Below are 13769 nucleotides of genomic sequence, written 5' to 3' on the forward strand. Positions count from 1 at the left end.
TCATCAAATATTCGCCATCTCCATAGCAGCCAACCAGCCGTCAATTACTTTGACCTAGTAATTGACCCTGCAAATTTACCGGAATCGGCCCATTCACCGCGCGCTATTGATTTTTCCAAACATCAAAGAGAGATCGTAAAACGAATAACAAACCCCAACGCCGCGTGGAGTTTTCTCCAGCACACTGAAACGAAAATAACACATTAAAGTAACATTGCATTTTCCAGTTGCTTCTGCTTGTGAGTCCACGCAAATCAATGCCGCAGCAAAACTGTTGAGAAGTATCGCAGAATTTTAAGAGAAGAAACATTCTTGCCTTGGTTTGCGATTCTGTAATGATTCAGGAATCTGTGATAACAGCGAAGAGTGATAAATTTCTAGGCATCATGTTCAAAGCAATCAGAATGATTGAGTTTAACATTCAAAACCATCAACACAAATACATTAACTTCAATCACTTAGAATTGATGAGGCAATACACTAATAATCCCATTGTTCATACACAATCCAGCATTCAGCTATCAAATTTTCAGTCAAAAGTTCGTTATTACTCTAAAAGTCCATTATCATCCATAATGTGCAATCAAATTTGCACTTTGATCTGCCTTCGACAGCCACAATTACCTACGACGAATTCCCAGCCATAGAAACGTCAATTTACCACATAATTCTCGAATTTCATGACCCACATTCCCGTTATTGATCTCTTCAATCCGACAATGACAACGCCCGCCATCACTCGACAGTGTGCAATCAAATCCAATTCAAACCCGAAACAGCTAACCTCTCCACCCCACCCCCGAAGCACTTGCAACATTCAACAGTCATACTACAGCCGTCAGTAATTTGATCCCCATCTTCCCTTCCCACCAAGCTCACCCGCTCGGATTTTCCCAGCATGTGAAAAATCCACCCTCTCTGAAGCAAGAGATCCGAAAGCACGCCGTCGCCGCCGCCACACATCGATTCCCACATGTTGGGTCATGACAGCCAAATTTATCAACACAAAATTTAATTTTCACTCCTCCTGCGGTGCCACCATCGCCATTGTCGCCAGGAGCAGCCGTTTGGTCGTCGACGTCGTCGTGACAAAGGATGGCAAAAATACTGCAAAAAGATTGACTTCCTCGTCCTTCGCGCCCTCCGACGACTAACTGTCGTCGCGACGCTCGTTCCCTACCAAGGCGAATGGCTATATTTCGTCGCTCTTTCAAGCAGTCGTCGAAAATTTATTCCGGTAACATAAATCGAATTTACCCATATTCCTGCGTGGTATATTGATTCAAAGCGGCAGGTTTCCGGCATTTTTGAAACCCCTCGTGCTTTGACTCTTCAACTGCGATCCCAACAACAACGTACGCAGAACGCACTGCTGACGACGACCAACAACGCGGGGACGGACGACGGATGTGGGAAAAGCACCCCAAATCCGGACTTAGCATTTATCCTCGTACTCCATCCGCCCGGCCCACCGCACCGTCGCGCCGGGCCCTTCGTCACTGATAAATCTTCCGCTCGAGAAACCCAAATGTAAATGCCACAAAGCTCTCCTCGGTATCCTTCGTTATTCTGGATCTAGATCTGGGCTGACTGCGGATTTCAGCAGTCACGTTTCATTCCTTCATCACTCTCACTACCTAGAGCCTAGAGGTGGGACGTCGACGTCTCGGGTCAGGGCATCCGACAGACCGACCGATATTGACGAGAAAGCATTCATAGAAATTCCAACAAAAAGCAAAAATCAGTCAGTGAAATTTCCGCAAATCTCAATATCAATGTCGTCGTCGTCGCCGTCTTGCGACCCAAATATCCCAGCCGCCACTACCGCTCAGAAAAAAAATGTCCTTTTCCGCACTACTGATGCATGCCGCAACGATTACCAGACAGGAGTAGTAGGGGAGAGTTGGAAAAAACGTGATGTTTAAGAAGAGGCCTGTCATTTACATATAGGTATTGAACGTGAAATCGATTTTCACAGGTCCTAACGTAGCCTCTAAAGAGAGTTTGGTGAACGCTGAACGGTGAAGTTCGATTCTATCAACGTATATGTCTATGTTGCCCTTTACTGACATGTACCAGATTTGCTGGTACAGCAGATGGCTCTTGGAAAAACTTGAAAATAACGTTCTGGTGGGACTCGAACCCACGAATCCGTATTCGCTAGACTGGCACTTTAACAAACTAAGCCACAGAACAGATAATGATTCTACGGAAAAGAAAGTCAAACTGTCTCCTTTTTTTCGGTTGAGATGCCAATCACTTAACACGCTCGCGGTGATAATATATTCCTTTCGTGACGAACCAGCACAATCGTGCTGTTTTTCGGCATTGGTTTTACACATTTTTTTCAATTGTAACTTGTATTTCTGAGCCTCAGCTTTGGTTGGAATTGTTTATGAAAAACGCCACAATAAATTAAACAAAAAGTAAACAATCACCCTATAAGTTGAAAAAGTTTTATCTGTCGTATTTTTATAAACATTTGTTTAATCCAGGTATGCAGAGATAAAAATCGAGAGAAAAAGAGTAGTTCTGCAAAACGGCGAAGAAAAAGTGGTGCTTTGTTGAAAAGCACAAGATTTCTGGGTGGTCAAAGTGCGACCAGCACAATTGTGCTGTTCCGTCCCCAAGGCGGTCCAAGTTCCGTCGAAAATTGCCTATTCTTAGGCGTTTTATGGTATAGAAGATTGATTTTAATTATTAAATCACTACAAAGTGATAGTTTGTAAAAACTTAGACGTATAATTTCATTTCAAGAATCACGATATCAGCTTGTATGGCTTTGTATCAGCTTTGTGTGGCTTCGTGGTCGAGCGGCTTAGGTCACCAAGCCTTTAGTCGCATCGTGCTAAGGAGCGCGGGTTCGATTCCCGCCGCAGCTGTCAGGAAAAGTTTTCGGCTGTGCCACTGGGCGTTGCATGCTAGTCCGTTGTCTAGTGTCGTGCTTCCTTCAAAGAGCAAATAGCTCACTGGAAGCATTAAACGTGTCTGTGTCTTTTATGAGTTTTTTCTTTCTGGATACGACTGAGGTTATGTACTGTTACGGTTTGGCTCCGCAGTCTTAAGGGGAATGGAAAACACTAGTTTTTGATTATTCCCGACGTTTCGGTCCGTTTGGGACCTTTTTCAAGGGTTCTAAAAGTTTAATACAAAGTTACAGTAAGTTATAATACATTTAACATTTAACATTTAGAAGAGACATTTACCAATCTTTAAGGTTTTCTGGTCAAAAATAGTTTTGCTAAACTCGAAAAGTCATACGTTCGTTTTGGTCTGGATCGGTAGATTAAGGGTTAAAATTCATTGCGTTAAGTTCGTCATTCCACATTTTAATCACTTAGTTTTGGTCCGATCGAGTATGGACCATCGTAATGTGGACAAACTGTTTTTTCTCCAGCGGTCTGGAATTCGGGTTCTATCTTCGCGATCTTCCACCATTACTGTTCGTATGCTCTTTCTTTTTCGTGTGTTATACAATATAATTTCGTCTTATTTTAGTGTGTGTGTGTTTCGTCTATCTGATTAGGTGTGGGTTTGACCGAAGTAAGTCTCTCTTATAATCTAGTTCGTTTTGATTATCTCATTCTATAAATTCTCTCATTTTTTAATAGGTGTAGTAGTCCTGCGTAAGCTACATGGAGGTTGTCAGTGTCTGTGCGTTTGTTTACAGTTTTGTCAGTGTTGTATATGTGGCAACTTTCCAAGATGGGAAGGTTGTTTGTTTTGAAAGTCCTATCTATTATTTTTGGATCGTCCAGTTTGAAGTTATGGTCCATAGTCGCCGCATGATTGACTAGCGCAGTCTTTTCTTTTACCCAGCTGATCTCTGCATCTGTGTTTGTGTATCCCTTTTCTCTAAGTGTGTTTAGTTTTTTGATGTTTGATTTGTGTCCAGATATTCGCTGTTTTAGCTTCATGCTCGTCATTCCGATATAACATGCCTCACAGTCGGCGCAATCAATTTTGTAAATAACATTGTTTTGTTCTGTGTTTGGTGTTTTGTCTTTGACCGGAGGTAATAGAGAGCCAATAGTTTTGTGTTGTTTGTAGGCTATTTTTATTCCCGGGTAGTCCCTCCTCAGTGTTTTCGTTATTTCTAGACACACATGTGAAAAGGGCGGATATCCAAAATGTTAGAATAGAGAAAAACGCTTGCAAAGTTTCACAATCTAAAACTAATTCCTATTTAACACTTTGTGCGTGTGCACTCAATCTTTTTCGTTGTTATAGAAGAAAACATTATCCTCTTGGTGATTTTATGTCAAAAAGTACAAACAAGTGTTTTTCCTTGAAGAAAATGAATGAAATGAAAATTACGCCCAAATAAAAACTCATTGGTCATTACGCCCGACATGCTACGCCGCTTGGTCGCCAGCACTGGAATAACGCCTGGTCAATATTACCTAGAATCGATCGCTTTTGTTGTTACGCCCGAAGAAATTTTGTATCGAAATTAGTGGAATGCAATAGATTTTGAACCTAATCCACTGCAATAAATTGATTTTGAAGCTTTCTTAACTAAAAGTAACTAATTGAAGTTTATCTGACATTGGACAATGGAGGAGGAAGGAAATTTTCTCTTGGCGTTGCCTACGATGAATGGTAAAAAAACAATGAGTGAAATGCAATGGAAATCAGATTTCGATTGAAATCTATGTTCTAGCTCTTATCTACGAACAACAACTCTTTACAGTTTATCTAGTATCGTACAGCAAAGGAGGAAGTTGTCCCTGCCATTGTCCATAATGCGCGTTGAAAAAAAAAATATAGCTACAGTACCGATGGGGAAGCGCAGGCAGCATATTATGTTCCCAACAAGCCCGTGCACAACGGATGGGTTTTGGGGGTTAAACTCCTCCCATTGCCGATACTCTATACACAAGGCCTCCTTCACCCTTTGCTAAAATTGGGTAAAACCCCTCCCTTGTTGCCTTTTCTGTGCACGGGCCTGATTCCCAATATCACCTTTTGCTGAATCTACCTGCTGTGACCTATGCCGGTCAATAGATTTGAGACCATTCGCTAACATTTTTATCACTGAAGCACAGAGAACAGACGTCCAAGTCCAGTTCCGAAACTGTGTAAGGAATTTAACGACCATTTGAAATCGGCAACACAAGTGGCAATAGCGTGGCGCTGCAATCGGTTAATTTCCCTCCTCTCCTTTTCTTGGCGTAACGTCCTCACTGGGACAAAGCCTGCTTCCCAGCTTAGTGTTCAATGAGCACTTCCACAGTTTTTAACTGAGAGCATCCTCTGCCAATGACCATTTTGCATGTGTATATCGTGTGGCAGGCACGAAGATACTCTATGCCCAAGGAAGTCAAGGAAATTTCCTTTACGAAAAGATCCTGGACCGACCGGGAATCGAACCCGTCACCCTCAGCATGATCATGCTGAATACCCGTGCGTTTACCGCCTCGGCTATATGGGCCCATACTAATTTAATTCACCACTTGAAATGTTTCAATTCACCACTGACTGTGGCAATATGGTGTTTGGTGGCGTTAATGTTGTCATCGTGTATTGGTTTGCAACCTTACTCAAGTAAAGATTCAAATCCTTACACAACTTTCCGAATGAAATTTGTTCTAGCCTGGATGTCTGTTCTCTGTGACTGAAGCTTTACCAGCTGCATATCATCCAAATCTGGGTCCTTTGGAGAAAATATATCCTGGATAGACATTGAAGCCATATTATCGCCACTTATTGCAGTCAGTCAGAGACTTTATTGAATTTTACGATGAAAAACGCACGATTTGATCTTGGGCGTAAGAACCATCCGTGCGCAATAAGAGCAATAAAGTGCGCGGCGGATTTCCACTCAGACATTTTGATAGGCGCCGAAGCACGACGTAATGACGAAGGCTTTTCAATAACGGTGTAAGTAGTTAGGGGCGACTTTAATCAAAAGTGGGAGTAAAAGTTTTGTGTAAATTTGATAAATATGAATGGCGAGATGCTGTTCTCGACTGTTTATTCAATAGTGTTAACAATTTTGTGCATTTTTGTGCTTTTTTTCAAAGGCGCAAGATCATTGGCGGAACAACCAAATGAAGTGATCAAAATCAGATGTGGAAATCCGCCTTTATTAAAATTATTGTTTTCCAGAAGTGGAAACTCATTTTTGAGCTAACGTCAGGAAAAATCATATGTTTATGAGTTGTTTCATCAAATTATGCTGAAAAGTGATTTGTTTACATTTTGGCTCTTCCGCCCTTTTCAAATGTTGGTCTAGATTTGTTGTGTTAGCCCTTCGATGTTGGTGAGAGAGTAGAATTTTGTGTCTGTTTGTTGTGTTGTACTCACGTCCATAGCTGTATCGTTCTCTATCGCTCGGTGTTTTGCGCGGTTGGTAATTTTGTTTATGAGGCATGTTGGATAGTCGTTCGCTTTCAGCTGTTGGTGTATGGTTGTTTTGATGCTCTGTATGTCTAAGTTGGTCGAGAATAGCATTACCCTCCTTGCAAAATTTTCTGCTACGTTGATTTTTTGGTGCATAGGGTGTCCTGAATAGTAGTTCAGGAAGCGTCCAGATGCGATGCTTTTGCTATACCATTCAGTCTTCACTGTTTGGTCTTGTTGTCGTACGAGTGTCATGTCGAGGAACGGCAGACGACTTTCCTCTTCTCTTTCTGCGGTGAATTGGATGCTCGGGTTCACTTCGTTGAATGTGTTTAACACACTCTGTACTTGTTCGGGTCGAAGAACTAGAAACAGATCGTCTACGTATTTTCTGATATATGGAATGGTGTGGTTGGATTTTGATGTGGCTTCGTCCAGTATGTCCTCCATAACCAGATCTGCGATGATTGGAGAGAGGGGGTTCCCCATCGCGGTGCCGAATTTCTGCGTGTAGTAAATTCCTTGGAAGGTGAAAAAACTACAATCGATGCAGAACTCGACTACTTCCCAAAAAATATCAAGGCATATCGGTGTGGGGTCCTTTATGTTGTTCCAGTGTTTGAATATACTGCGTTTCATTAACTCCTTTGGGATTGACGTGAAAAGGGATATCACATCGAATGAAACCAGTATATGTCCTTCAGGAAGTTGGACACTGTTCGCAAACCGGCAAAACTCCCACGAGTCTTTGATGTTATATTTGCTGCAGAAGGAGTGCTGCAATATTCTTCCTACAAACTTCGATAGTTCGTATGATGGTGCGGTCATACATGGTACCACGGGTCGGAGCGGTAGATCGGGTTTGTGCACTTTGGGCTGACCGTAAATTTTAGGGCAGACAGCTTTGTACGTTCTAAGCTGTGCCGCCGTACGCGTATCGATAACATTCAGGTCCTGTGTAGGCGGCGCACGATCTGGTTGTTTTTGGCTTGGAAGGATGAGGTTGGATCCTTCTCGGTGATGACGTAGGTTTTGTTGTCGTTCAGTAGTTGTTTCATTTTGGTTGTGTAGTCGATGTTGGTCATTACGACCGTTTTGTTCCCCTTGTCTGCCTTGGCGACTACCAGATCAGGGTTCGCTTTTAGGAAAGCTTTTGTTGTTTTCTCCGCTTCCGTGAGAAATTTACTACTCGGGTCGTTTCTATTCTGTACTCGTTTCCGGTGGATGTAGTTTTGGAAGTTATTTGCAACTGCACATCTAGTCCGATCTTGTATTTGCCCATCTTCGTTGCTTTTGATGACGGCTTCGACGTCGGCGAGCAAATGGTAGAATGGTATTTCGTTCATCTTGTCGTACGGTAGGGCAAACTTGTGTCCCAGGCTTAGTATTAGCTGAACTTGGGGAGGGATTGTCACTGTGGTAGCATTGTACAGTGCTCTTGCATTCGTGGATGGCAGTTTTTCTGGGCGGCCGATGGTGGCTGCTGGAGTAGTTGTTGATACTTTCGGTCTGTTGTTTGCGATCTTCTGTTCTTTTGCTCGTTCTGGTACATCCGTTGTTTCTTGATGAACGGTGACCATACAGTCTCGGGTACTGCTTGTTTCATACTGCTTTCTAGTGCTCTGTATTTCTGCTGGTATTGACGGAGTTTGTGGAATGTCTGCCTTATTTCAACGTTGAGTATGGATTTCTTGAATCGAGCAACCTGCCGCTCCAGCTTCCGCAGATATGGACTGCCTTCTTCCATGACTTCGAAGAGACATTTGAAGGAGGATTGTATGTGGGCTGGGAAGATTCCATTCCGGCGACATTGGATTAGAAAGTCTTTCCTGGTCTCCATCCCAAGTAACACAACTTGTTACATAACAGTTTAAAATTAACATTTAGTACTTATTCAGTAGTATTTTTCTTGTTATATTTACTTAATATTGAACACTTGTATAATCAAAACAGCGCAAAAAATGGCGGCTTATAGAACATCTTGCGAGTTATATAAGATGTATTCTAAAACACTTATCCTATTTAAAATTATGTCCGCGGTACCTTCAATTCTACACTCAAATATTTATTTGTTGTAATTTAGTAATTTATTAGCAATAAAAACAAGCGAAATTTCTAAATAATACAATCGAATTAATTAGTTGTAATGTGGTTGCGTGCAAGTTATATAGCTTAGAGAAAACGTTTATGTTTCATACCGTTTGCATGTATTTATATTAAGCTTTTCGAGAGTGATATAACTCGCTGGAAGCATTTTTATAACAAACCAATACGAGAATGAGTGTGATGCGGCATAGATAAAGTAAAAGAGAAACGAAATTTGAATTTATAAATACATTTAAATTGTTCCACACGAAAATAATGTCGTCATGTGATGGACTCGATATTTTTTCTCAAACTATTCGGATAACTAATTCTGAAATAGGATTTATTCAGTGGTGGCAGTGTTGTTTTACCTGCGGTTCAAAATTTATGGTGAAACATCTGCTTCCACTCGATCATAAATCAAGCGCCACTTAATGTGATGAAAAAATGCATCAGGAATCAACTTAAACGTAGGGTTTTGCAATGATTTCTTCTGAATCTACGTGAGGAAGCAATATGGCTGATTTTTCGGAAGGATCACAGTGCCGTTCAAAATATTATATACCTATACAGTTTGAAATGAAACTACGACGCGATACAAAGTGATTTTTGGGATGTTTCATGTATTTCGTATACGTGTAACAGCCTATCCAAGTTACCTAAATTTCTCTACCGATATTGAGATTTGAATAAGTAAATTATAATAATACAACAACAACAGAAGATTTTGTTTCAAAAAAAAAAATGCAAACCTATGAAAACAACAACGTTAATATATGTTTGACCGTTACTGTAAACTGAAGATTTTTTTCTGAAGAATGCGAAAATTTGTATAGGCTTTGAGTTGAGATTATGTTGAAACTACATTTAAGTTGCATCTTGGCAACTACTCAACAATAAATTGTAAATGATGTCTTATTAACGTTTATAATATGAAAAGATAACATATCTTCAACATACGCGCATCAAACTTTTTGCATTGTTTTACAAGAATCATCACAACAATTAAAAAACTCAATTATAACATATTCTTTGGTGAGCCTAGAACTGTCAAATGTCAATAATCACGATGTTGGCTTTGTTTACAGTCACAATTCTCTGCAGTTTTTTAGATTATTTGCGAGATGAATTTCTTGCAATCTTAGAAAATTAATCCGGTCTAGCCTTCGGAACAATCCGCGATTGGATGGTTCGTGAGGGGATTTGAGCATTTGGCTGGAATAAGTGATGCTATAGGTGACAAAATTGTACATGGGATCCCTTCGATGCCGTTCCGACGTATTCCACATTTACGGGCGATGATTATTTGCAATTGCGCAGTCATCTTCAATCCTCAGCAGAAAATTAAATGATTAAAAGTGGCCGGCAGAACCCTGAGGTGTGGAAAAGAGCCGCAGGAAGGATGACAAAGAAGCTGGAGAATTCACGATATAGGTGACCTGAATTATTGCTATAGCGCGGTGCTACTAAAAGGCATTCCATTAGATTTCCTGCGGTAACGTAATAGTGACTGAAAATCGTGTTGTGGTGCGAAGGTCACAGACAAGTTCAAACCGCCATTCTAGCCTTGTGGCGGAACAAACTGCTTAAGACAGCCTTTGCTATGGATGCTGCTAATACTATCTGGGAAGAGTTTTCTGTTGTATGAAGAGCGATCTGTAATATGTGACATGCGGGATCGAGTGATTTATCAAATGATCGATGTTCGAGTAATGTTATAAAATTGTAAAATCATTAGATTTCATACATGATGAAGCCGACAAACGAAACAAATTGTATTTTTTGTTGTTTGTTATTGGCCAACATAATGAGAGCTTGATTACAACATAAGATGTTTTCTGAAACGTATATATAACATTTATAATACATGTTTCGGAATTTTTACTTGTAAAGATTTTTAATTTTTTTTAATTTATTATTTGATAATTTTAACTGACCTTTTAGGTCTTATTAAAATGTAATATTAATACTAGCTAACAATGACAACGTATAAGACCAGTTAAACAATAATATTCAATTTGGCAAACAAGATACACAAACATGAGTAACACATTTAGGCATACATTCAATTGAAATCATCAGTACAAAACAAATAAACTACGCAGAAACTATTGATTACTTTAACAATGATTCGGTTTCCAAACATCGTAACGATTTACAAATTCTCTAAACTTCAAATTCTTAGGCCAAGTGCCAGGTTGCATCGCTAACGATTTCCATTTACTTTCCAAAACAACTTTGAAAGAGATATAATCTGCTTCGCGTTCTCTATGCATCGACACAAGTCTCCTTACCCTAACTTTACTGTTATCAACAATACTCAAACACTCACATACAAGCTTGACAATATCTGCATTAGTAGTATTACATTCGACATTTGTTAAAAATAAAGAGAATGAGTCTCCAAAATCAGTATGAGTTGCCGTTGCAGATGTGCTGTTTTGTCTAACACTCAGAGATTCGCAGGCATTCGTGTCTCTTGTTCCATCAAATAAACGAGCACTGTTGACACTGTGAGGCAGTACAGGAGTAGAATGATGCTGGATACACGTCTCCGGCTGCGTCGGTTGAGTGCGTTGAGGTACCATCGCAGTTAGTACGTCGATGATATCATTCACTTTTGATTTTAATTCCTCGATCTCAGCTTCACAAGTCGAGTGATGGGTACAGCAGTCGTTGGTTGCCTCTTCCACTTCTTCCGCATTGGCATCACGAGTATTGCAGAAATCGGTCAAACACTCGTCACACATCCATAGGACGTTTTTGGAAAACAGAGCATTCACTGTGTCATCAGATAGGTCCACACACGCCGCATGGTAACGCTTTGCACATTTCCCCTCGCAGACTGTATACCGATCCTTTTTACGATCGATAGCGGATGAGCATTTATTGCACTGCATTATTTTGTTGTCGAACACTCACGGAGATTGGATATGGCGATTTAGAGAACTTCTTGCACGAATTTCGTTGTTGTTTTAAAGTCAATAATAACCGTGAAACTTTGAGGAATCAGTGCAACACAAAAATGAAGACTAGAATCAAGCGGTTGGAGGTTCTTCACTAATTTTAACTAGTAAGAACCATAAATATCAGCGAAAAACAACGGAGCAGATATAACAAACAACCGGTCACAAGGCAGTAACTCACTGGGACTCTGTGATGTTTTCTGTGTTACTTGGGATGTTGCTTAGCTTCCGGTTGTTGTCCGCGAATTGTTTGAAAATTAGTTTCACATGGTGTCCGAATTCTTGGTCAATTCTAAAGTAAAAACCTGCCATGGTAGGTGAATCTTTCTGGATACGACTGAGGTTATGTACTATTACGGTTTGGCTTCGCAGTCTTAAGGGGAATGGAAAACATTAGTTTTTGATTATTCCCGACGTTTCGGTCCGTTTGGGACCTTTTTCAAGGATTCTAAAAGTTTAATACAAAGTTACAATAAGTTATAATACATTTAACATTTAACATTTAACATTTAGAAGAGACATTTACCAATCTTTAAGGTTTTCTGGTCAAAAATAGTTTTGCTAAACTCGAAAAGTCATACGTTCGTTTTGGTCTGGATCGGTAGATTAAGGGTTAAATTTCATTGCGTTAAGTTCGTCATTCCACATTTTACTCACTTAGTTTTGGTCCGATCGAGTATGGACCATCGTGATGTGGACAAACTGTTTTTTCTCCAGTGGTCTGGAATTCGGGTTCTATCTTCGCGATCTTCCACCATTACTGTTCGTATGCTCTTTCTTTTTCGTGTGTTATACAATATTAATTTCGTCTCATTTTAGTATGTGTGTGTTTCGTCTATCTGATTAGGTGTGGGTTTGACCGAAGTAAGTCTCTCTTATAATCTAGTTTGTTTTGATTATCTCATTCTATAAATTCTCTCATTTTTTAATAGGTGTAGTAGTCCTGCGTAAGCTACATGGAGGTTGTCAGTGTCTGTGCGTTTTTTTACAGTTTTGTCAGTGTTGTATATGTGGCAACTTTCCAAGATGGGAAGGTTGTTTGTTTTGAAAGTCCTATCTATTATTTTTGGATCGTCCGTACGAGTTTTTTAAAGAACTTTGAATACTTGGGTGAATAATATTACTCCATATTATCAAAATCATAAATTAGATTGGAACAGGGATTTACTGTTCTTATTATCTTCTTCTTATTCACTTCTATGATTTGAATACCCTGTCAAGCTGATCTCGTGTTCCTATATTTGTAACTATACGTCTACATTTTTACAAACTAACACTTTACAGTGATTTAATAATTACAATAAATCTTCTGTACCATAAAACGCCTAAAAGTAGGCAATTTTTAGCAATTACTTAGAGAACATCGACCGGCTTGAGGACGGACCAGCACAATTGTGCTGGTCCTAATTTGACCCCAAAAAATGCCCAGGTGGATAAAGTAGCCTAAGTAAAGAAAGTTTTATTCTAGAGGACGTTAAGTGTATAAGAGAAAATTTGAGATAATCATTCTTTTATGGTCCGTCACGAAAGGGATATACGCGTGACGATCTGTTCAAATTGCCTGAAACACCCTAGTTGGAATTTAAATTTATATATTACAAATATCCCGGATTAACATTTTCAAGTTTCATGTGAGTTTCTGAAAGGTTTCCGAGAGATTCTTGGGAACCCAAGGAGCTTTAAGGGGGTTCCAAGTATAGCGTATCAAATCAAGGTTTTTCGAAAAAGTTCAGGAGGGTTGGATCGTAGGGCCGCCTCTTAAATCCCCTGGAACTCCCCTGGACCTCCATGAATGCTCCTGGAACACCCCTGGAACGTGCCTGGAACTCTTCTGCAAGCGCTTGAAACTCCTTGGAACGTCCTTGAACCTTCTGAAGTTCCCTGAAACACTCCTGTAACGCCCTGAAAACCCCAGAACACCTGTGCATTATTCAGAAATCCCATGGAACACTTCTGAAGCCTCTTTAAGCCCCTGGAGTGCTTCTGAAATCCACACGAACACCCCTGGAACGCCCCTTGAACCCCCTGGTGCATCTTTGTAGCCCCTTAAAACCCCTAAAATCCCCCGAAATGCCTCCAAAACTCCTTGAAACGCTTAGAACACCCTTATAGACCTCTAAAACCCCATGAAAATCCATTGGAACGGCCTTGAAAATCGCTAACGCACATTAACCCTTAAAGGATGTGGACAACTTTTTTGCATAGTTATACTTTTAGCTTTTGACCCAGTGGGTGGATTTTCAAAACCAAAATGGTTTCATCAAGGGGATTAGTTGTACTATCATATGCATATATGGAGTGGAGATTATGTTGTAATAGAACATTTTGCAGATATAACTGCAAATGTAGTGTACACTGTACACCACTTGCTAA

The 13769-nt window shown here is 40.2% G+C and overlaps 2 protein-coding genes across 2 annotated transcripts in view; both read right to left on the reverse strand.

The window, feature by feature from the left end:
* Positions 1–13769, reverse strand: part of LOC115262576 (insulin-like growth factor-binding protein complex acid labile subunit) — a 181750-nt gene that overhangs the window by 152779 nt on the left and 15202 nt on the right. The window lies entirely within an intron of this gene.
* On the reverse strand, positions 6235–6834 carry LOC134290852 (uncharacterized). The gene has a single exon (XM_062858064.1). The coding sequence runs from the start codon at positions 6832–6834 to the stop codon at positions 6235–6237; it is 600 nt and encodes a 199-aa protein (XP_062714048.1).

Source organism: Aedes albopictus, chromosome 3 (assembly GCF_035046485.1).
Source record: "Aedes albopictus strain Foshan chromosome 3, AalbF5, whole genome shotgun sequence".
NCBI classification, from domain to species: domain Eukaryota; kingdom Metazoa; phylum Arthropoda; class Insecta; order Diptera; family Culicidae; genus Aedes; species Aedes albopictus.